The sequence below is a fragment of the Nesoenas mayeri genome (assembly GCF_963082525.1).
Source record: "Nesoenas mayeri genome assembly, chromosome: 2".
Classification (NCBI taxonomy): domain Eukaryota; kingdom Metazoa; phylum Chordata; class Aves; order Columbiformes; family Columbidae; genus Nesoenas; species Nesoenas mayeri.
The window spans coordinates 112,066,509-112,089,707 of record NC_137543.1 but is presented as its reverse complement, the minus strand read 5'-3'; the positions used below and the strand labels follow the sequence as shown (position 1 = coordinate 112,089,707).

The 23,199-nt window shown below is 41.4% G+C and overlaps 1 protein-coding gene across 10 annotated transcripts in view; it reads left to right on the top strand.

Annotated features, from left to right (window-relative positions):
* Positions 1–1,617: 1,617 nt before the first annotated feature.
* The window catches only part of CLASP2 (cytoplasmic linker associated protein 2), a 148,597-nt gene continuing 127,015 nt past the window's right edge, over positions 1,618–23,199 (top strand). For all 10 annotated transcript variants that reach the window (XM_080338761.1, XM_080338757.1, XM_080338755.1 and 7 more), the window contains exons 1-2: positions 1,618–1,838; positions 14,481–14,559. In XM_080338761.1, the coding sequence (XP_080194887.1) occupies positions 1,644–1,838; positions 14,481–14,559 (274 nt within the window). In that variant the 5' untranslated portion in view covers positions 1,618–1,643. The remainder of the gene's footprint in view (positions 1,839–14,480; positions 14,560–23,199) is intronic.

Sequence of the window (23,199 nt, the reverse complement as noted above, 5' to 3'; positions counted from 1 at the left end):
AGAAGGAGACTCCACAACCTCCCTGGGCAGCCTGTTCCAGTGCTCTGGCACCCTCACTGAGAAGTTTCTTCTCAAATTTAAGTGGAACCTCTTGTGTTCCAGTTTGTACCCATTACCCCTTGTCCTATCATTGGTTGTCATTGAGAAGAGCCTGGCTCCATCCTCATGACACTCACTCTTTATAAACATTAATGAGGTCACCCCTTAGTCTCCTCTTCTCCAAGGTAAAGAGCCCCAGCTCCCTCAGCCTTTCCTCATACGGGAGATGCTCCACTCCCTTCAGCATCTTTGTTGCCCTACGCTGGACTCTCTCCAGCAGTTCCCTGTAGCACCGCAGCCTCCTTGTAGCACCGCGGGGAGCCCGCGCTCCCGTACTTCCCCGAGCGAGCCGGGCGGGGCGGGGCAGGGCACCCCTGCACCCTTCGCACCGCTTCCCCTATTCCTCAACGCTTCCTCCTCCTCGCCCGCCGCCGCCCGCCCCGGCGCAGCGGCTGCCACAGCCCGCGTTCGTCCCTCCCCTCCGCGGGCAGCGGTGCCGCCGCCGCGGGCCGCGCGGGGCGCATGCGCCTCCCGCCACCGGCGGGGCCAGCGGCGTGCCCGCGAGGGCGCGCGCCGCTCGCCCTTCCTCCCGCCGCAGCGCAGAGGCGAGAGGCCGGGGGAAGCGAGGAGGCGCGGCGGGGGGCGGGGCCTCCGGGCGCCACGCCCAGTCTAGCTGGCGCTGGCGGGGCGGCCCGCGGACGCAACTTCCACGGGACGGAGGCGGCGCCGCAGCCGGGCGGAGGAGGGCGCGGCGGAGCGTGGGGGGCTCGTCCGACCTGGTCCGCGGCGAGGCCAACGGGGGAAGGGGAGCTGGAGATGGAGCGGCGCTGAGACCTGCCGAGGCGAAGTTTGGAAGCTGCCCCGCGGGCGAGCGGGAGGGGTCGGAGGCCGCGGCGTCGGGAGCATGAGAGGTCCGTCCCGGCCTCACCGCTGCTGTGTCCGTGGGAGGACCGGCCAGTGCCCGCGGCGGTGAGAGGCGGCCCGGGGATCGCTTCTCGGTGCCTGCGGGCGGGAGGAGAGTGAGCCAGAGGCGGTTGCAGCTCCCGCGGGGACCCCCACAGCTGCCCGCCCTCCGCCGAGGTGCCTGCGAGCCTCCTCCGCCCCGCAGGGCGAGCTTCAGCGCCTGTTCTCGCTCTTAATTTCCCGTCCCCCGGCGGAGGAAGAGGAGGGGCAGCGGCGAGGAGCCCTCCTGGGATCCCCCGCCGACGACGCGAAGGCGCCTGGAAAACCCCGAGCCCGAGGAGGCGGCTCCCGCCGACCCCTCCACCCTCCGGGCAGCCGCAGCCTCACAGCCTTGCGTGCGCCCCAGTCTTCCCGTCCGACTCCGGGCTTCACCTTGCGGGCAGGCTCGGGGAGGAGGCCGGAGGAAGCCGCCCGTGCCCCTGGCGGCGGGTGCGCGCATGGAGGCGCCGAGCGCGGAGCCGGGGCGGAGAGGGCGAGGAGCGGCTCCATGAGCGCCGCGGCCCTGCCGGGGATCGCCGCCTCGCCGGGCGTTTCCCTCCTGCCGCCGCCCGCCCTGCCCTGCCCGCGTTTCCGACCCTGAAGCCGCTTGGTTCTTCGTCGCCCTGAAAAAAAAACCCCAAACTTTTGCGCAGTGGCCGAAGATGGAGGCTGCCGGGATGGATTATTTCTGCGAGCAGGTACAGCAGAAGGACGTGGGCCGCAGGATGCAGGTCGGCCAGGAGCTGCTGGAGTACCTGGGCGACCCGGCGAGGTCCTCCGATCTGGAACAGGACCAGCAGCGCCTTGACAAAGTGATCGACGAATTGACAGGATGGGTCAACTCTAGTAATTTTAAGGTGAGGACGGCGGGGCTTGGTACGGCAAGACCATGATTCATCATGGTAGGGAGGTCCAGAGGTCCAGATTACTCTTTAATCAGATACGGGCAGAAATAAAACTACAGCTATACCAGTTTTCATCCCTCCTCCACAAAGGGGAATTCAGAAATTTTGGGAGGCGTTCGTTAACATTTTTTTGTTTCGATTTCTCTGTCCTAAAAGAAGCAGTAATGTTTGGGGTGTTTTCTGTTTTGGTGGGTTTTTTTGTTTGTTGTTGATATTTTTATTATCTTTTTAAATCGCTGGTTAAAATGTTGGGTGTTTTTTTGCAGTTTTTTTTTTTTTTTTGCAGTTATGTTTCTTATTCTGAGACAAGATAGGTAGTGATTTTTTTTCCTTTTTTTTCTCTACCACTCTCATTCCATCGTTTCTACACTTGGGTGTAACGTTTCCTGGGATTGCCATTATTTTCTGTAGGCCGTAAAGAGTGCTGTTTGCCTGCGTTTGTATTACGCCGTGTGCCTTTTATACGATTTAATGAACAATTCCCTTCCTGGTATCCCTGTTGTGAGTTTAAAGTTGTTCATATCGTCTTTAGGTGACTTTCTTGTACGTGGGAAGTTATATAGTATCTTTACAGCAGCCCAATGATGACTCACGTTTTGGTTGGTTGTGTGGGATTGTTTTTTGCTGCGTTTTTAGGCTGAGCTACGAGAACACTGATCGTTCCGGCGCACGCCTGTTGTAGGATTTGTAGTTTTTTCTGGCGGTTCTCAGCCGGTAACGCGGTTGGCAGCGCAATTTTACTACCGAGGGCAATAACCGTGTTCGCATTGGCGATTTCCCCCCGCCCCATTCGGTGTGTGCGGGCGGGCGCTGCCGTCGCCGGGTGGCGATGTCGCTCCGCGGCTCCCTCTGCTCTGGTCCCTTCACCTCCCTCTCTTGCCCTGCGAGATGATTGACTTGCCCTTTGGGCCTTTGGACGTAGCGTTGTGAGGTTATTGTAATTTTTTCCTATTTGCTTAGGCTCAGGACACAGGCCTGGGAGTAACTTGTAAGTGCCATGTCTATTCATTAATTCTTTTTTTATTTTTTCCTCTGTTGACTTTAGAGTGCTGCGTTCTTGCCAGTGTTTGCACACCGCACCTCTCTGAGTTTGAGGTCTGAAACTAATAGGGCTTAAATCTATTTGCACGTATGATTTAATTTTTTTTGGCAGTGTATTTGTCATTAAAGGTCAGGTTAACTTGAGGAAATGATGTTGTGCAGGACAAGTATGATTTATTTGCTTTTTAATTTCTCACCTGAGAGCAGTTGTTGGGGGTAATTGATTACTGTGAAACCTAGACAGGTGTTTAAAAATACTGTTTTATGTAAAGAGGACTAGATAATTATCTTAACAGGGTAATGCAAAAGTTTCTTTCCATACTTTTAAATTTACAGAATTGGGGATAAATACTTGAAATTTGTTTTTCAAGATGTATTTTGTGTAACACAATGCATTCTGCTTGCTGTTGATGTGAGGTGACAGAACTCCTTGGCTGTTTAAACTGTAGGAGAAATGAGGACTATGCAGCACTCCAGATCACGAGCCTCAGTCATACAAGATAAGTTAAGAGTATTACACATTCTAAGAGTTTTAAAAATAGTTTGCATAATATTAAAAAAAAAGATCTTTGCATCCACTTACTGGTGGCTCTTTATACATACAGAATTCCAGTTCAAAGCATATTATTAATATATACGTTATATTGACTGCGACAGCACAAGATCTCGAATGTGTTGGATCAGTTCCAGTGTTCCTTGCTGTGGTGGTGACTGTCAGCATCTGCTGTTTCAGAAAGAAAATTAAAAACATTATGGAAAACTCTGGTTTCACCTGATTTCTTATATTTTACAGGCATAGATGTTATATGTTTAAATGATAGATCTGAGCTTGTTATTAAACTCAGGGCCTGACTGATATCATAAGTAGTGAGTACCACGGCTTTACATGTATTTTCAAGAAAAATATTGAAGTAATATTTATTTTGGATTACTGTATTTTTAATAATTTGTTGTTTACCCTTTCTTCTGCTGAGTAATAGATATGTAGAGCACTTGGACAATTCCACTTAACCTCTCTTCTTATATTTTGCTGAAGGTCTTGCAGGTCTTCAAAGTCTCAGAGTAATTAATCCCTACCTGTTCACGCGGCTGTTTGAGCAGTGATAATGAGTGGCAATTGGGAGCTCTAGATTCAACTTCATGCTGTGCATGAAAAAACTTTCTATGAAATGCCACCCTAGAAAGTTTCTGCCTTGCATAACCAGAAGGGAAAGGATCTGGATGGAATAGGAGGGTTGATTTGGCAGACTTGATAACAAGCGGGGGAAAAAGAAAATAGATGTCCGGTGAATAAGTATGGACTTGTTATCAACAAGGTTGAATTGTCTCAAAGATTTTGTCCATCTAAATAGTGTTGTGTTGGTTTTTTTTTTTTCCCTGAAGTTTGCACCTATTTATAGTGATTTAATAAACTGCCTGGCAATTCCAAGCTAAGAAAGCAGATAGGAAAACTTCTGAGTTCATCTGACTCATTCAAGTGGAAAACACAATTGCCAGTTTGAGTTACTGATAAAACAGAGAAGCGGGATTAAAAATGTGTTGGCTCATCTGCAAATGGTGTATGGAGTTGTAGTGAAAGTTGGTTGTAGAACACGGGGAGTGACCTAGAGAGAGAGAGAAATGAGTCATCTTCAGAGGCTGACCTTAATGGTCTATGATGGGGACTTGAGTTACAGTGTCTATGCAGTCAGTGATAAATTAGCTTCCAAAGACTGTTGAAAACCTTGCAACATCAGGGACTACACAGATATGCATAATTTAAGCTTTTAATTTGGATCTCATTAGAATGAAAGAGTTGCTCACTGAGCTGAAAATTGTTTGCTTGGTGTTCTGGTGCTGTGATCTGGTTTACTTCATATTGATTGGGACTGACCTCTCTCTTCCTACAACATAGAGCTTTGGTGTTGGTGTTTGTTTTGTTTTTCTTGCAAAATCACTGTTTTCCCAAGACTGTGAGGAATAGTGGAGAAAAAAAAACAAGGGCAGTGAACTCTGGAATGTTTTTAACAAGTTGGATGCAAAGTAGTTAAGAGCTGGGTGATGGTATTTTTCTGCTATTTAATCTTCTCAAACTCTGAAATATTTGTCAATCTCAGAAAATTGGACCAGTGCTAATGTTTGAATTCAGACTCCCGGGTGAACTTCAATCAGTAAATTAATTCCCCATTCTGAGAGTATCACTACTGATGGATATTTGCTGGCTTTACTAGGTTAACCTGGATATTCATCTATGTATACATGAGCTTTAATTAACACAGCTCTTGTGTCTCTCTTGTACTTGATAGTCACTTGAAATAATTACAAGATTATCTAACTTCATACAGTCTGATGGCTCAAACTGTTCTGTGTCTGACTCAAGCAATCTGGACATCTGCTTTGAACTTCTGCTAAAGAGATGTGGCATGGAGAAATACTACTTTTCTAGTAGAGATTTGCAAATCTACTGCTAGTACGTTGTGGCGGGTTTTTTAAGCCCACCAGAATTGAAGAGTTACCCTCTTAAAATTTCCTTTTTGAGCATTAAAGCCACCTTTTGGTTCTTGATGCAAATCTCACCTGATCAAAAGTAATAAAAACCTATGACTAAAATTCTGGTAGTTTCTTAAGGTAATTTTATGTGAGAAGAGTCATCAGTAATGCTTGTGACTCTGAGTCATATTTAGACTTCTTACCTTTGTAGTCCACATTTTACCTTGTTTTATTCCTCAGCTGCAGTAAGAAAATCATTAACAATTACTGCGTTTATGTCAGAGCAGCAGATTATTTGCCATGCACAGAAAAAATAGGATTTCACACTATCTGTTTCTGATAGCACAGATAATCTGTTTATTTTAGGCAAATCCTTGGAGTTATCTTTTATTTGGTGCTTCCTGAAGAGTTAAATTTTCCTTGGGTTGGTTTGTTTCAACATCAAATACTGTAAGATACTAAAATACCACTGATGATGATGTTGCATTTTTGTAGTTTCTTGTTTTGGCAAGTATTTATTTTGATTTGTCTTCAGTTCAACAAAAGGCCAGCAGGAGGAGCGTTCAGTTTTCAGAGAGGAGGATTTAAACTGCAATTTTGCAAATAGTTAAGTGGTTAGGATTTTTATCCGAAGTCCTCACAAAGAGATAGCAGCAGTTATAACTGCGTTGGCTGTACCTAAGTATGTTAGGTAGAAAATAGAATTGAAAATTATGTCAGTAAAATAAGTAAGAAATGTGAAGTCCTACATTTCAGTGAGAATAATTGAAGGCACAGGTGTGCAGCATGTGGGGCATGTGATTGAGCCACAGTCCCTAGGAGGAAAATGTGTGGGTTATCTGGATCTGAAGTTGAACACAAGCCGACATATGCTACACAAAAGGCAAATGCTGTAGTGAGCTGTAGGCCTGTAACCTGCAAGGCAGAAGAAGGGAATAAAAGAGGACACACTTCCACTTTTATTTTTCAGTTACTGGGTAGAGCCTGGTATTTCTGTAGTCTTTATCAAATAGTGGTAATTTAAATGTCTTTGGTGGAGGAGAAATGTTAGACTTTGAGCTCTTTGCTGAATTTCATTATTCCTTCCTTCAAGTCGTTTCACCTTGGCTATGTGGGAGCTACTGCCTTTATTTCTGTGCAAGGAGAACGTGGTTTGACCTGTCCATGTCTGAATTCAGTTTTAGTTTTCAAGCTCAATGATTTGCTTCTTTTTCTTGAGTAATAATTATTGTTTTTTCATGTATTATTTATGTTCTGTTCATATAATGTTAAATAAACCATTGCATGTTAGCCAAATAATCAAGCAGATCTCCAGAAGGCAAGGGAAACTTGGAAGAAGTTTTAATTATTTTAAGTTTCGTTAAAACTAATTCTGTCCAGCCTTTAATTAGGAATGTGGAACATATAGTTGCAAACTCTTGGGCATGTCCTCCAGAGGTGAAATTGATGGTTCTCAAATGTTCTGCAGCTTTGTGTAATCCAACCTAACTGTAGTCCCTGTTGAAACAGCAGCTCTGCTGCTCCTGTGGACAGGCATTCTCACTCTCGTTCTTGGGGCAATTAACTTTCTGTTGATGTTGAATTCATTTTCCAGCCGATTTGGCTGCTGCTACGGGAGATACAAATGCACCAGAGCGAATATGCCTGGAAGTCAAGAGGGAGAACTGGGCTCTCTCCTTTTTAGCTTGCAGCTTGATTGATCTGGGTGTGAATGGAGACCCTGGCCGAGCTCTGTTCAAGTTGCAAGCAGAGGGATGCATCTTTCGGAAGAGAATTCACAGCAGCCAACGCACGTCGGCCACACGCAGTTCAATGTTTGTTTTTAGCGGTGTTTTGGGTTTAAGCAGTTTAATTCCCCGGCTGCTGAACTGTGGTGATGCATAGCACCGTCATTGCTCTGAGGCCAGGGCTTGGGAGGCTGCACAGTGAACAGGCTCAGGGAGGAGATCTGGCCGAGAAGGTGCTTTTTTCTTGTTCATTTGTTGGGCTGGTTTCCTAAAGCAGGTTACTGTTCAGCTGCGTGAATACTTGTCTCCTCACAGTAGAAGAGCTGGTGCCAGGGGTAGAAGTAGCAGAGAATGGGAGTCACTTTATGTTTAATACAACTGAATAAGAGGAAGTGGGAAATAAAAGAGGAGACCTTGGGCATGAAAAGAATGATGTTCTTTTGGAAGAACTAAGTCCTAAAATAAAGTGTTTCTTTGTTTTGCTCCATCAACATGCTTAGAAAGGCTTTCAAATGCATTTTTCTTTGGGGGGGAAGCGGAAAGCTCTTTCCTTTTTTTTTTTTTAATTATTTATTCTAAAGAGAAATACCATACATCCCATTGTCTTCCCACTGAGCCTTACTTTTAAAGAGGCATTGTCTTCAAACTTTTTCTACTGCAGCACAAAGAATTTAAGCCAGGCAATTTAAAAAAGAAAATGGCTTTAAATGTCAGGTGGTGCTATATCATATACTTTTGTTTTATCCTCACTGTCCTTGGAACAACGTCTATGAAAAATTTATGACAACGGTCAAGAGGAATGTTTAATATACATGCGAGCAAACTGTAGATATTCCTGTAATGGATCAAGCTGGAGGTAGTACATGGCACATTTTAGAGTAGGGATGACTGAATTGTCCACAGAATACAGAACAATTTGGAGTCTGAACTCAAGTCAGTTTGAGAGATTTTGAAATAGTGGAAGGTTGTAAACATTTTTGCAGTAAGCATTTTGAGTGTTATACTAATGTGTTCTTCAAATTTGGGTCAATGTTTCTTAATTAATGAGGGGGAAAGGAATGTTACTGTTTCCATCATGGGGAAAGGGCAGTAAAAGAGATTTATATTTTTTTGTATAAGCTTTAAAATTTTTATGACAGCACCATGCTTGCTTGTTTTGGCTGCTGTACAGGAGAGGTCAAAATAACAAGGACCTCCCAGATCTGTGCCTGTTGAGAAGGACCTCTGAGGAAACCAAGCCTTCTCAGTGCTGAACCACACTCCTCAGTCTCTGGATAAAAACGGGTGATTCAATCAGTAGTTGTGTGGTGGTGTGGTTACTTGCACTGCGATGCTGAAATTATTTGTGGTTGGCCATCACAGAAGGGTAATGAAAGGAAGATTATCATAAGAAGTTCGGTAGTCTATGCCCCTTTTGAGACAGTGAGGGTTGCAGCTGATGTATAGTTGTAACAGCAGCAAAGATTGGATGCTCTCAGGAGAATCTTAGCTCCTAGTTGAAGTTATGGTTGCAAAATGTTGAAGTCAGTAAACTTGTGTTTTCAGATAGAGGAGACTTTGCATTTGCTCAAGAGCTCATGACTCAAATTGTTGAGCTTGAAGACTGTTAGATTACCAGCAACCTCTCTGGTAATTCAATGTGAAGTGATGCGATAGACATAAAAAACCAATTGTATGCATCTTTTCAAGTGTGTTGTTTGTACTCTTGAAGATGAAAGAAGCAATAGAATGGAAATAAAGCTTTCTTGTCAGCTAAAGTATCTAATGTACAGACAACACGTGTGGTAGCTTCAGCAGCCGGGGCTGCAGTTTTGGCTGCTGTCAGCAGAGGCAGCTGCCCACCCGACGCTGAGTGGGAGGATTGCAGCATTGCGTTTTCTTGTACAAGGGAGAATGGAGTCTGAAGATGACCAGGCTGGGAATGAAGAACCAAAAAGGAACGATGTGGACCTGTTGGATAGGGGCCAGAGGAGGCCACCAAGGTGATGAAACGGCTGGAACAGCTCTGCTGTGAGGACAGGCTGAGAGAGTTGGGGTGGTTCAGCCTGGAGAAGAGAAGCCTCCAAGGAGACCTTATTGCAGCCTTTCAGTACTTAAAGGGGGCTTGTAAGAAAGATGGGGACAGACTTTTTAGCACGGCATTTTATCACAGGACAAGGGATAATTGTTTTAAACTAGTAGACAGGAGATTCAGGCTAGACAAGAGGAAGAAATATTTTACAACAAGGGTGTTAAAACATTGGCCCAGTTGCCCAGAGAGATGGTAGATGCCTCATCCCTGGAGACATTCCAGGCCAGGCTGGACGGGGCTCTGAGCAACCTGACCTAGTTGAAGATGTCCCTGCTCGTTGCAGGGGGCTTGGACTAGATGACCTTTGAAGGTCCCTTCCAACCCAAACTATTCTATGGTAACTGCATGAGTTGAATAAATGACCCAGGAAAAATGGAAGCTTCCTTCTGCCTATGGATCCAGGTGCGGTTTTTAGTACCTGCAAGCTTTTGTGTTAAGGGCAGGAGTGGAATATGGGTAGACCTCAGTAAAGTGGGTGATCTGGAGAGAATTGGAATGGGAAGCAGTAAAGGGAGCAAAAAATGATTGAGTATCCTGGTGAAACAGGAGAGAAGTCTATTCAGGGGGGTGAGTAAAGAGAGCTAGGAATAAGAAACTTCAAGAAGTGAAGCAGAAGAGACTGCTTGTACATATACATGTTTTGGTTTAAAGTTTAGCTACTTGCAAGGTGCTTGAGATTATTTCAGAATCAAGAAAGTATAACTTTGTGCTTGGCTGACAATACTTAAACAAAAAAAATCTCATTATGTTCTTGCATGTCTTATTCCAGCATTGCAGTGCTGGAACAATGCTTGTTCTTGCAGGGTGTAGTTGTTTGACATGCTGTTTTGTGTTTGTCAGTTGATTGTTAATGATACCACAGCTGTCCCCATGGTGACAGGAAGTCCAGTGCCTTAACTCCATTCTTTTGGAGTTCCAAATAGTGACCTCCATAATTCCCTCATTAAATTCTCATGGCTAGTTTGCAGATTGTGATCTGCAGAATCCATATTTCCATATACAGTTCAGAGATCCTATGACCAGATCCAAGGACGTTCATTTTAAGGTTGTTCAGCAACTTATGTAACTAGAGATGGTTTCCTGGCAGTGTCCTGTCCCTGGATGTCCCCCACAGGGATCGGAAATTGCAGAGTCACAGCAAGAGTAGTAATAAGCATGCATGGTTAACCAGGTGTGGTTTGAAGAGCAGTATTTCTTTTCCTAGCAAAGACTTCTATGCCTGGAAGTTGCCCATAGAAAAGCAGTGGCAATGCTGAAAAGAGTATGGAGAAGGAGCAAGCTGCAGAGCAAGAAATAGGCTCATTTCCTAATCACTGGCTCACTTTGTAATCGCATTTTGGTTGGAACCTCTTGATTTCACTAAAGAGTCTGGTCCTTTCCAGAACAGATAAAATATTTCTCAGTTGGGCTGGCAATTTTTTTGTGATCTAGGAAGTCAAGGATGGCCTTGAACATTGGCTTGTTAAGGAGTATCTCAACGACTAACCAAATCCAGTTCAAATAAGCCTAAATTTCTTCTCCACTGTGAACCTCAAAAGCAGTGTTTAAGTGCGTCAAACAATAGTGAGCTGATGAATTAGTATTGACATACAAAGGCTCTTTCTAGGCTGCAGGCAAAAGGCTCAATGAATGCAGAGTAAGAAACAGATCCAACCCTTTTAATCCCAGAAAGAACACATCCCTCATTGAAGCTGATGGGGAAACAGCCGTGATGGTGAGAGGTTTTTCTGTTGGTAGTGGAAGGACTGTGTCGGTACATGGTCCCACGCCACGTCTGAGAGCTTGGAGCCTTTTTATTGTAGATCAGTTCTGCCTTGACTTGTGGGGTGGTGTGTGTGGTGTGTTAAGTTTTGTTTGTTTGTTTGGTTTTGTTTTGAATGCTGCTCATATGACCCCATATGAATTGTTAAGGACTCCTTCCAAAGGGCTGCTTGAACACTGCGTGGATGATACCTACCAGGAGATACTCAAACTCAGAACATTGTGTATCAAAGCAGACAAACATTAAGACTGATTTACAAAACCAAAAAGAGGTAGTTTATTTGGAATACTCGGTAGTGGTATGCTTCAGCTGACTTGCTTTGAAATGTGGACTGAGCGCCGATTTTGTAGCTGGAGCAATTTCCTGTTACTTCCAGCCTGAAGTCACATCGGACTTTCTCACTCTGCAGATATTGTGATATTTCATACTTGTTATCTTTTCAAAGTTGCCAACCATAGAGGACTTTTTATGAGCTAAAGAATAACCGTCATGTTGTAGTTAGAGGATTGCTCCTTTAAGAAGGTAGTAACCTGTTCACTTAAATCGCATCTGTAAAGATTCTTTTTCAGTAGCTGTTAATGAGATGAGGATTTCACAGCAGTGTTTGTTACTTTTCTGCATTTCTTAAAGCCAGGGTGGGTGTCATACCTTACTCTGACTTACAAAGGTATCTTTTGAAAGCTTTATTTCATCCCTTGCAGTCTGAACGACATATTTTCGTACAGTAAGGACATCACAAGACAAAACTACTCTGAGATATATAAATTGATAGTATTTACTGAAGTGTCTTATGTACACTAATTATTGAAGTAGAACCCCTGTTGCATTCATTAAGCAAATCTTTGATAGACAGTTGCAAAGAGCCAGTGTCATATTGGCAACTGGTTGAATGGTTAATCAAGAAAATTGTGACTTGCATCATAAAAGGTGATTAAGCTTTACCCATTCACAGGGAGGGATACCAAAATAAGCAATATGCAGGCATTATCTCAGTGGTTGCTCTCGATCAAAATAAAATGGTAATACAGAAAGGAAATACAGATGATGAGATTTTTCATTGGCAATAATGGTCATGGTAGGATGAACAGCTGTTTTTCTAGTAGTTATCAAGCCTCTGACCTTTAGGCATATGGAGGTTCAGATCTTCCATATGGCCACTGTTTTAACACAAGTGAGTTGTCAAAAACAAGCAATCCCCTTCCCAAAACAAAATGAACCAACCAAAAATAATAGGCAAAAATAATCCCACAAACCATCTCCAAACCCTGGGGGCTAAGCACTGGAGGAATTAATCAAGAAATACACCTTACTCAGAATTCTTCTTTGGGATTAGAAAATAGTAGATGTGTAGTGAAAAAATCAACAGTGCCTTCCTTATTTTTTAAAATCTCTGAACTGCTGTTGTTGGGAATGGTACAAGTCTTCAAGAGAGAATTTAGAAAGAGAATCAACTCTGTGGAGAAGAGACTCTCTGTAAGTACCTTTACAGAAGGCAAGGCTGCCGTTTGTACATTTATAGACCCCAAAATACTTTAACAGGGAAGGCATCTCAACAGTTGTCACTGGAAGACAAGTCTAAGGTTGAGTTTGTAGTCAGGAAAGAGACACATAGAAAAACAATGCATGCCCAGAATGAATTTCTTATTTCTTTCAGGTATCACTTTTTAGATTGATATTTTTGTCTTGAGTCTCATATAGTTTGACAATCTGGAAAAGATCGATAAAGGAAAGAGCTTTAGGGAAGCCTTGATGTTACCATAAAAGCTGACTTATTTTTTTGTCTACATTAGTTATCAATTACAGTATTCTGTTACCTCATCCTGAACTGTAGATGCAATCACTTGTTGGCAAATACTAATTTTAGCCAGTTATGCCATCCACTTATATTTGCTATTCTCTATTTTAATATGTAATAAAATTGTGTAAATTTCCAAGTAAGTTGTACCACCTTGGAGCAAAGTTTTGTGCATACTGTTTAAAGGGAGATCTGTTGTGCTAATACTGAATTTATTAAAATCGGCTTAATTATGTGGTTGCTTCAGATCCTAGATTTTATGGGGACTTTATTTGTCTAGTTTCCCATGGAAACAAGGTGCACGTGATCCTGTGTACGTGGGCCGTGTGTATTCACATTCGTATCCAGTCATATTCTTTTTGGCCTGTTGTCTAGTGTGGACAATTGTGACAGATAAGGATCTTAAACAGAGCTGTCCAAGAAAATGTAGTTCCAAGTTTTATGAAAATAAAAAGCTAATGGAGGGGAATAATTCTGCTCATGTCTTTGTGGGGAAAAAGCTTGTAGTTTGTGTTTTATTAGAAAACAAATAGGAGAAAAAACTCTTGTGCGTGCCCAAGCTTCAGGAGACCCTTCCTTTGGCATTTGTGCCTTCATGGGCAGCAAACTGAGTTAACTACAAGGTGTAAAAATGCAGGTTCTCGTGCTCATAATGAGCTATTGTAGGAAATTAAGGATAAAGTCTTGTAATAGCATGCAGGATAGTTTAGAGTTTATAATAAAAGTGTCCTCCCTTGTTAAAATAATTTAGTTTAACTGATCATTTCTGACCATATTTTTTTGTTTCTGTATTAGCGGATATTGTTCTCTCATCTAGTTTCTGTTTGTAGGTGGAAACTTTCTCATAATCCCAGTAATATTTTTAGTGTTGTTTTTTTCTTGAACAAGAGCAAATGAAGGGAGTACTTAACAAGCAGGTGTGGCCTGAACTGCTAGAGAAGGCAGTATTAGCTCCTCTCTGTTGTTTTCTTCTGGGAGTTTGGAAAAAGATGTAAGGACCTTAGTGGCTGAGCTGAGTAGCCAAATTGAAGGAAGCTCTGAGAATCTGGGAAACTATTCAAACCATGTTTGCGTAGTGGTGTCAGTCTGGTAACTGCACCCTACCCCCCTGCTCTCTTGCTCTTCCCCCTCCCGTTTCCCCCCCCCCTTTTTTTTTTTAATGTATTGTTGTTAAGGCATTCTGTTGTTTTTCTTTTGGCAATTTAGAAAGCTGTAGGAGAGGTAAGGCCTAAAGCCTCGCTGGTAGCTGTTTCAAAGGAATTTTGATTTTTAGTTGATACTGAGGTAGACCTGTAGAGTCATCTTTTAAAGAAAATGAAGGACAGAGCTGCAGTCCAAAGACACCTTGCAAATAGAAAAAGAAAAAAGAGCTTCTTGCAGCTACTTAGTCCTTATAATTCTTAATTTGATTTTTAATCGCTTTTAGTTGAAAATATTAAAGCATTGGATTTCTAATACTTATTTCGTTTCTTGTTTAAGACAAGTACTGAAAACTCTTAACTGCTCTGGCGTATGTAAATATACTTGATCAATTTCAAACATATTCTGATAACTTTATCTTAATGAAAACTTTCAAAGAATTGTTAGCTCTCTAATTTGAACTTTATTTTTAGGCTAAGATACAGTCTTTCAGCATGCTTGCATATATATATGTCTAATTTCTTTAAAATATATTCAAAAGAATTATTTAGGGATCTGTTTTGAATATATAATGCTTTTGTTTCAACAGGTATCATTACTGGGATTAGATGTTTTAGGTGCCTTTGTCAACAGACTATCAGGACGCTTTAAACCTTATATAGGAACTGGTAAGTTAAATATAACTCTCTTTTTCTTAAGACCAAAAAGTAACAGGCGCTTGGGTTTTTTTCCTGTCCCCTAGCATCTGAAGTGTAACATAGTGAAAGCTTTTCGAGCTAAACATACAGGATGTTTCAAAAAGATGGACTCGATTTCAAAGCAGTATACAGGGTGTTTCAGAAAGATGGACGCAATTTGAAATCACTGTATCTCTGCACCCACGAACTGCCCATGAATGAAACTCTTGCCGCTTGAAAGGGGGGGCATAGAGTTTCAAATGGTTACTGCTAGATGCCTCTCCCAGCCAGTTGTAAATTTTTGTGTAATTGTAATGTTGCTGTAGTGAAATACCCTGCTTTGGAATTGGGTCAATCTTTTTGAAACACCCTGCAATATATCGGTAGGCATCTTATTGCTGTAGTTGGAATTTAAATAATTTTATATTAACTTGTAAATATTCATTTGTCATGTAGTCACTGATTTCTAGATGATGGCTGGGATTTTTTTAAAGATTTGAGGAAAAACTTGCCAGTAATTAGTTTCATGCTATGTAGTCACTTATCACTCTCATGCTAGGTACTTGCTTACTGCTCCCCAATACAGTAATCTAAAAATTACATGGGAATATAAATCGTATCCTGAACTTGTGTTAAAGATTAAAGGTTTTATTTGCAGATCACTTTAATTAGAGCCTTATGTCTGCTGAAACCTGTGGTTTCAGAGTGCTGTGTGGTCCACCTCCTGTTTCATAACTGGACTGTAGCTTTTAGTCTAAACTTTTTATGGGGTTAAAAAAAAGTACCAACTGTTATTCTTTTGTTAAATGTTTACTCAAATGAATTTCAAATTAATGGATCTACATGTGCCTGAGTGTGAAACAGCTGTTTTGGGAAGTACTAGCAAACAGGGCTGCTCAACTCATTTTCCTCATGTCCTTGAAAGCAGATAGTGATACTAGGGCATTAATGTTGGTGTTACATCGCTGGCTATTTTTAACTGAAGTTCCTAGCTTAATGTCCTTTTCCAAAATTTGCGTGAATTGTCTTGTGCCTTGTTCCCACATGCCCAGCTATCTCAAATCGTCAAAATGTTAAGCTCCCTCTTCATGTGTCTACTTTTGTATTTAAGAGTTAATATATCAGCAAATTTTAAAGTTTAGGAATAAAAAGAATAGTTTATAAGTTGCTAACTAAAATCACTGGGAACATATTTTGGGATGCTGTAAAACTACTGCAACAGTGTGCAACAGAATTTAAACCTATTTTGTTGCAGAGGTTTTTTCTTTGGCTGGGTGGTTTTGTATTGCAGCAGTGTAAGGGAACCAGAGACATATTGTGCTATGCAGAGTATTGATTTCTGAATAATCTCCATTTCTAGCTATGGTAAACTTCAGAGTGTTACTCTGGTTTTGGTTTATATTTTAGCGGTGTGCAGAAACTAAAATTACAGCAATTTCATTAAAGGTTGGAAAGCTTTTTCATTTCTTCTGTGTTTTTTTTTTTTCCTAAGTGTGAACTATTTGAGAATAGTTTGAAAATATTTTTGTCACAGGATTTGAGTAGTTTGAGATTCTGAGCAAATGAAAGATTTACATTCCGGTACTCAGTAGCATTTATATTGAAAAAAAAGAACCATTATTGGCACTGAATGACTATCGAACATGTGTAGCATCAATAGACATCTGAAGCTGTGTATTCCAGAAGTACTTTTTAGAAAAGCTGAGTAGTAGTGCCTTCAACTGAAACTGAGCATCACCAGAAACAAGACTGGTAGAGTGCATTATGTTGGATATGCAAGTCACTGTTGTGCCATGATCAGCTTTTATATAAGCTTAACAGACACTGAAATGTTAGTCTCAGTAAAGGCAGAAAACAAATATTTATTTTAGATGACTTTTTAAAAGAGTGGTCTATAGTATGAATTCTCTTCAGTTGGTGGCTGTCTTTCCAAGTCTTGTAACAAGATTGGGACCATTTTCAGTTTTTGTCAGTGAAGCAATAATACAAAAGCTTCACTGTAAGTGTCTGAGAGTGTGGATAGTCTGGGGTTTATGAGGGTAATTAAAAGCACGCTGGTGAGCAAGAAAACTGCTTCCTTCAACCAGATTTAAAGAACCAGCAGTTTCCCAAATCATGTTCTGTTGACTCTGCAGATTTGGCTTCTAATGTAATCTGAGAATGAGTCCAGTCAGTCAGATCAAAGACTCGTGTCTGACAGGGATCTGCTTGCAGATGCCTGAGAAGAAAGTGAGGACAGAACAAACGCGTTGGTAACACCTTCAGTATGATGCCCTAGCTGTCAGCAGTCTTGCAGCTTAGGGCCAGCTAAGGCAGATGGTATCTTCACTATCTCTCTCCCCTGTTTTCTTACAGCTTTATCTAGTTGTTTGTTGAACTTACGTAGACTTTTGGCTTCTACAGTGTTTTGTAGTAATGCCTATTTAGGCAAAACTCTTCTTCTGGACTGGCTGCCTGATAACTTTGTGCTCACTAGACCCTGTATTAGAGAGGTGAGCCATCATTCCTTACCATCTTGACTGCCTGTCTCCATTTTACGGATCTCTGCTGTGCCTCTCCTCTGCTGTCCCTTCCCCTCGCCCCCCCGGGTAAGAGTCCCAGTCCAATTCTTTCTTGTATACACATAGTTCTACGGTTGTTATTGTTCTTGTTTCCCCTCTCAGTGCCTTCCTGTTGTAGTGCTTTTTTGTTGAGGAAGCCTTAACAGCACAGATGCAGCATATGTTTATAGTGCTGTAATTCTGTTTGGTTTTATTATGTCATCTATTACTTTCATAATTATTGATAATCTATTTCCTTGTTACATCACCGTTTCTTGAAAATTGACCTAATATATTAATGAGACTGTCTACTGTAACAACCTGTTTCCTATGCAGCGATGATACATTTAGGGTTCACTGTTCGGGGTGGTGTCTCTTGCTCCATGCCCTTGCAATTACGGTACCTTCTTTCCTCTAAGACCCCTTATTGAGAACTATGTGAAAATCCAGCTTCACTCTGTTAGCTGAATTACCTTCTGCACAGGTGTTCTGCAGAGAGCTCTTACAAGTTTGTGAGATATCACTTCTTTTCATTGAAGCTGTATTGTCTCTTCTAGCTAACTCTGTGTGTGCTAACTCTAGCTATCCTGAGTTCTTTACAGATGCCAGAAGAAAGCAAAATCAGAGAATCGTTTAGGTTGGAAAAGACCTGAGCCTTAGGGAACACCACTCGTGACCAGCTGCTGACTGGGTTTGACTCTGTTCACCACAACTCTTTGGGCCTGGCCATCCAGCCATTTTTTTTCCCCCAGCAAAGAGTGCACCCTGTCCAGTCCATGAGCTGCCAATTTCTCCAGAAGAATGTGGTCTTATCCAAACAAATATTTTCAAGTTCTTGTACCAAATGCTTTTAATCCAAATTCACTCAAAAAATTCAGTGCACGCTGCAAGTCCTTGCAACTGCTTTAAAATAAATCAGGCAACATACTTACATGCTTCATTATACCAATAAATTTGAAAGAGCATTTAAATTATTCTGAAGAGTCTAATTTAAAGGTTCTTCCATCACTTCTAGAAGTCACCTGGGAAAGAATTCAAACACTTCAAATTGGTTTCACATCTTAGTATACAGCACTACAACTGTCTTCCAAAATTATTTTTGCCCACTGATTTCTTTTTACAGAAAGAAGAATTTGAAACAGCTATTACACATATACACACATTTACGTGTGGTTTTTTTGTGTGTGTAAAATGTATTTTATATATTCAGACTTACAATTTATATAAACTACATATATGAGTATCTGTGTTTCATCTTTTGAAAGTGTTGTGTGTCTTTCCTTTAATTGACAGATAACTAAAATATATTTTGCAACATCTTGTAAAGTTGTATCTGAAAGTGAATAGCAATATAATTATATCATAGACTAATGGACAGTTCAATAGATGCAGAAAAATACATGATATAAAAACACATTAAGGCTGAAATGGATTCCATATACCTTTATTATACTTTTTAAATTCCTTTGATGATAACAAGAGTGCAAAAGAACATTCAGGCCTTTTAGAAATTGAAACTAGGAGTAGAGGCTTGTCCCATAATATCTATCATCCAGCCACATTTGCCCATAATTCTAATATTCTCTTTTATTTCTGATATCTAATATTTTAATAATTAATCCCATCACCTGGGAAAAGAGATTGTGACAAAGTAATTATGTACTCTTATGTAATCTCTTTTAATCACAGAACAAGCGATAGTTTTAAATACTCCAAGATGTAGCACTCAAATGCTCCTTGATCTGCTTTATATTTTCCAGAATATAGCCACATAGTTTTATGAATCACCACACACCTGATATTTATTGCTTGCAAAGTATTTTCAAGTATCTTCACTGCAAGTACTAAGAAAGAGGTTCCAAATTTGTGTGTCCAGGTTCCCAGAACACCGATGCCAGCTGCAGAGGGTGTGCAATGTGTTTTGTCATAAAAGAATAACACCTTGGAAGTTACTGCAACATTAGACTGTTGCCTAGGAAACTGAATTAAGTCTCTTATCAGGTATTACACTTCAATGCGAAGATCACTAACATGCTCCTCAGAATACTGGAAAGCATCTGTCTTACAACAATTGTATTGATTTTGCCCAAATCTAATTTACAGCATATATGTAGGTTGTAAAGATGGAAATAATAATAAAGTATCCGTGGTTTTTACTTCCTAGCAAAAACCCTGTGCTGCATATGGAGGTGAATATTCAGTCATATTAATTATTTTTCTCTGCATTTACAAGAAATCTGTCCTCATCATAACTGAAAAGGAAATTAAACAGTGGAAAAATAAATGTTTTGCCATATTACAGTTAGGTAATGCACTATTATACTTCCATCACTTACCGAGTTCTGAATCAGAAATAAAAACTTCTCAGGATCACCAAAATGTAACACTCTATTGAGACAAAAATATATTTATAGTTCCAGGTATTTTATCACAAAAACACAGCTATAAAAGTGAAATTTAACTGAGAAATTAGGATTCATTGTGTTTTTTTAGAAGGCAGAAAACAGAGTAGGTAGATGTTTTACATAAACCTTGTCTATTCATGGTACAATCCTGATCTTTGGTGAGAATGCAAGTACCTGCAATAACTTAAATAAACCTTGTTGAATATGTTCACAACAAACAATGACCTAACTGGATGTAACAAAGATGCAAAATAAATACCAAAAATGGCAGTTTGCATAGAATAGTTGGTTCTTTTCAAATGCATTACTATGGAGACTTTGTAGAAGTTTCAGGGAATTGGAAAAAAAAAAAAAAAGGTTGTTTTTTTCCTACTTCTAAGCAATTTTCATGATCCAGATGTAATGAAGAGTTTATATCTAAAACCTGAATGAAAAGTGCTCTCACAGCATTTTACTGGAGAAACTGACAGCTCATGTCTTGGATGGGCAAACTCTTTGCTGGGAAAAAATCTGGCTGAAGCCTGGGTCCAAAGAGTTGTGGTGAACAGAGCCAATTCCAGTTGGCAGATGGTCAGGAGTGGTGTTCCTGAGGGCTCAGTATTGGGGCCAGCTCTGTTTAATCTCTTTATCAATTATCTGGATGCGGGGATTGAGTGTGCCCTCAGTAAGTTTGCAGATGACACCAAATTGGGTGGGAATGTTGATCTGCTGGAGGGTAGGATGGCCACCCAGAGGAATCTGGACCAGCTGTATCGTTAGGCTGAGGCCAATTGTATGAGGTTTAACAAGGCCAAGTGCTGGGTCCTGCACGTGGGTCACAACAACCCCAGGCAGCCCTACAGGCTCAGGCGGCTGGAAAGCTGCCTGGTGGAAAGTGGCCTGGGGTTGCTGGTCAACAGCCAGCTGAACATGAGCCAGCAGTGTGCCCAGGTGGCCAAAAAGGCCAACAGCATCCTGGCTTATATCAGGAATAGTGTGGCCAGCAGGAATAGGGAAGTGGTTGTGCCACTGTACTCAGCACTCTTGAGGCCCCACCTTGAATACTGTGTTCGGTTTTGTGCCCCTCATAACAAGAAAGACATTGAGTTGCTGGAGAGAGTGCAGAGGAGGGTGATGAAGCTGGTGAGGGGCCTGGAGCACAAGTCTGATGAGAAGCAGCTGGGGAGGCTGGGGCTGTTTAGCCCGGAGAAAAGGAGGCTGAGGGGAGACCTTATGGCTGTCTACAACTACCTGAAAGGAGGTTGTAGCATGGAGGGTGTTGGTCTCTTTTCACAAGTAACAAGACAAGAAGAAAGGGCTTCAAGTTTCCCCAGGGAGGTTTAGATTGGGTATTGGGAAAAGTTTCTTCACGGAAAGGGTTGCGAGGCATTGGAACAGGCTGCCCAGGGAAGTGGTGGAGTCATCCCCGAAGGACTTTAAAGTATATGTAGACATGGTGCTTAGCGTCATGGTTTAGTGGTGGACTTGGCAGGGCTAGGTTAACGGTTGGACTTGATGATCTTAAGGGTCTTTTCCAGCCTAAACAATTCTATGATTCTAAGTGACACCCAAGTTGGTAGTTTTTGCTTTTTTTCCTACTTAATGATTGAAGTTTTTGGATGAAAGAATACACAGTTTAATCAAGATGTATGTGACTGCTCAATAAGTGGTTTTAATGATGCATGGAGAAATGCTTTCCTCAACACCATGAAAACCAAGAACTGTTTTAGTATGAGCCATCATGCATATACAGCATGTGGAAAAAAGATTTGATTTTCAGGTTTTAGGGGGTTATTGATTTTTTTTTTTTTTTTTAATTAATTTGATTTAAATGTTGAGACTAATGGCACGATCTACTGTAAGATTCCAGATTACAAATGCTTGCAGAATACCTAAACATAAAACCTGGAATAATTTAGGTTGGAAGGGACCTTCAAGATTTTCTGGCTCATGTCATTGCTTAAACTATGGCCAACCTCAGATATTAGAGAAAACTTTGAAAGTAAATCAAATAATGAAATTGCTGAGATAATGTAAAGCAAGCTTTTCTGTTTATGTGAGAGAAGTCTTGTTAAAAGATACCTTGTTGCATCTAAATGCAAGTCAGGTATTCTGTCTGATACTGCCTTTTCAATTTACTGCTTATTGACCTTAGGAAAAGCTGTTTGGTATGTGTTGTAGGATTTTCTTAATAAAATGCTGAATAAGTTGTTTGTTTTGGTTTGGTTTTAGAAAAGGCTTTTAGAGGACAGTCCATCATTTGCATTTTTTTTTTCCTCCAGAATAAATGTTTTTAATTCCTTTTACTTTTTAAAATTTAACAAGAGTGATGAACTTCCTGCAACATCTTCGAAAGTTCTTAAATTTTCTTTGGTTCCCTGTATAGTTAATACTCATATTTAGTTGTCTTAGCTGGTCTAAGCCGCGACTGTTTTCATCTTGGTGACAGATTCCCTAAAGCTTTAGTGTAAAAAAAAAAAAAAAAAAAATAAAAATAATAAAAAAAAATATATATCTCTGCAGCCTTTTAAAGCGCTTTATGACCTGCCTGGCTAGCACGGGAATTTATTGGTGGTGGGAATGAATTTTACCTGAAGCGATCTATGTTTGAGTGATAGGCGGTGATTTAGATTACCATCTGCCTCTTGTCTGTGGACACCTCACTATGTGACACCTAGAAATGCAGTGCCTTTAGGTTAGAGTGGAGAAATCCTTGCCTTCCTTGGTTTCGCTGTGGTTCTGATTAATACTAGTTCTGCAGAAACCTAGCCTAGAGCTAAAAAATTTCAGAAGACAACATTTATTTTCTACCTTCTAGTTTTCTTGCTCGTCTAATACAGCTCTCGAAACTCTTTGGACTTGAAGGTTCTATTCTCATGTTCCTGAGACTGAGACCCTGGTAGATTCATGGATATAAAAAAATGTGTTAGTTTTTTTCCCTCCACTGCTGGTGTATCTCATTAATCCCATTAATACTTTTCTCAGTTGCCTCCTGGGCAGCCCTCGAAGAAGCACATAAACATCTGAGATGGCTTTTGATAAAACTTACCATGGACTGGACTTTGTCTTGACTAGAAGAGAGAGGGATGTGAGGAGGGGAGCAGTGAGGCCCTTTCTGAGAGCCTGCTCATTGTTCTTTGCTTAGAAGTAGCCCTTGGCCATGTGGCTCTGTCAGACCACCTCTATTGCTGGCCCTGTGGGAGCCCTTGTGGGACTCGCGTCTCTCCCATGCAACTCACACAGGAGAACAGAGACTGCTCTAATTGCAGAGGCAGCTCTTTCCCTCCCTCCTTTCTAATGGCAGCTGTTTAATGCTGTTGCCTGGCCTGGCGAGGTTTCTGAGAAAACTGGGAAGATATTGCTGCCTAGGTTCAATCTGTTTCTGTCCTCTAAGCCTTTTCCTTTGATGCATAAGGCAAGACGTTACATTTCTTAGCACCAGAATTTTTGCTGACAGTGATGTTATTTGCTTGGTAAAGACTCTTATTTGCTTAATGCTTTTTTGTAAGTCTTTGGGGTAGAGCAGATGGGGACTATGTAAAATTGGTTCCTAGAAATGTGTGGGCATAAGAGGGTACACATAAAATGAGCACTGAAAAAGAGCAGGTATACGTAGTGGAGAGAGAGGGAATAGAGGGGGAGCTGTGAGCGATAATGCAAAGTGAATAGCTCCATATTTGTGTCATAACACAATGAACTCTTGTTAA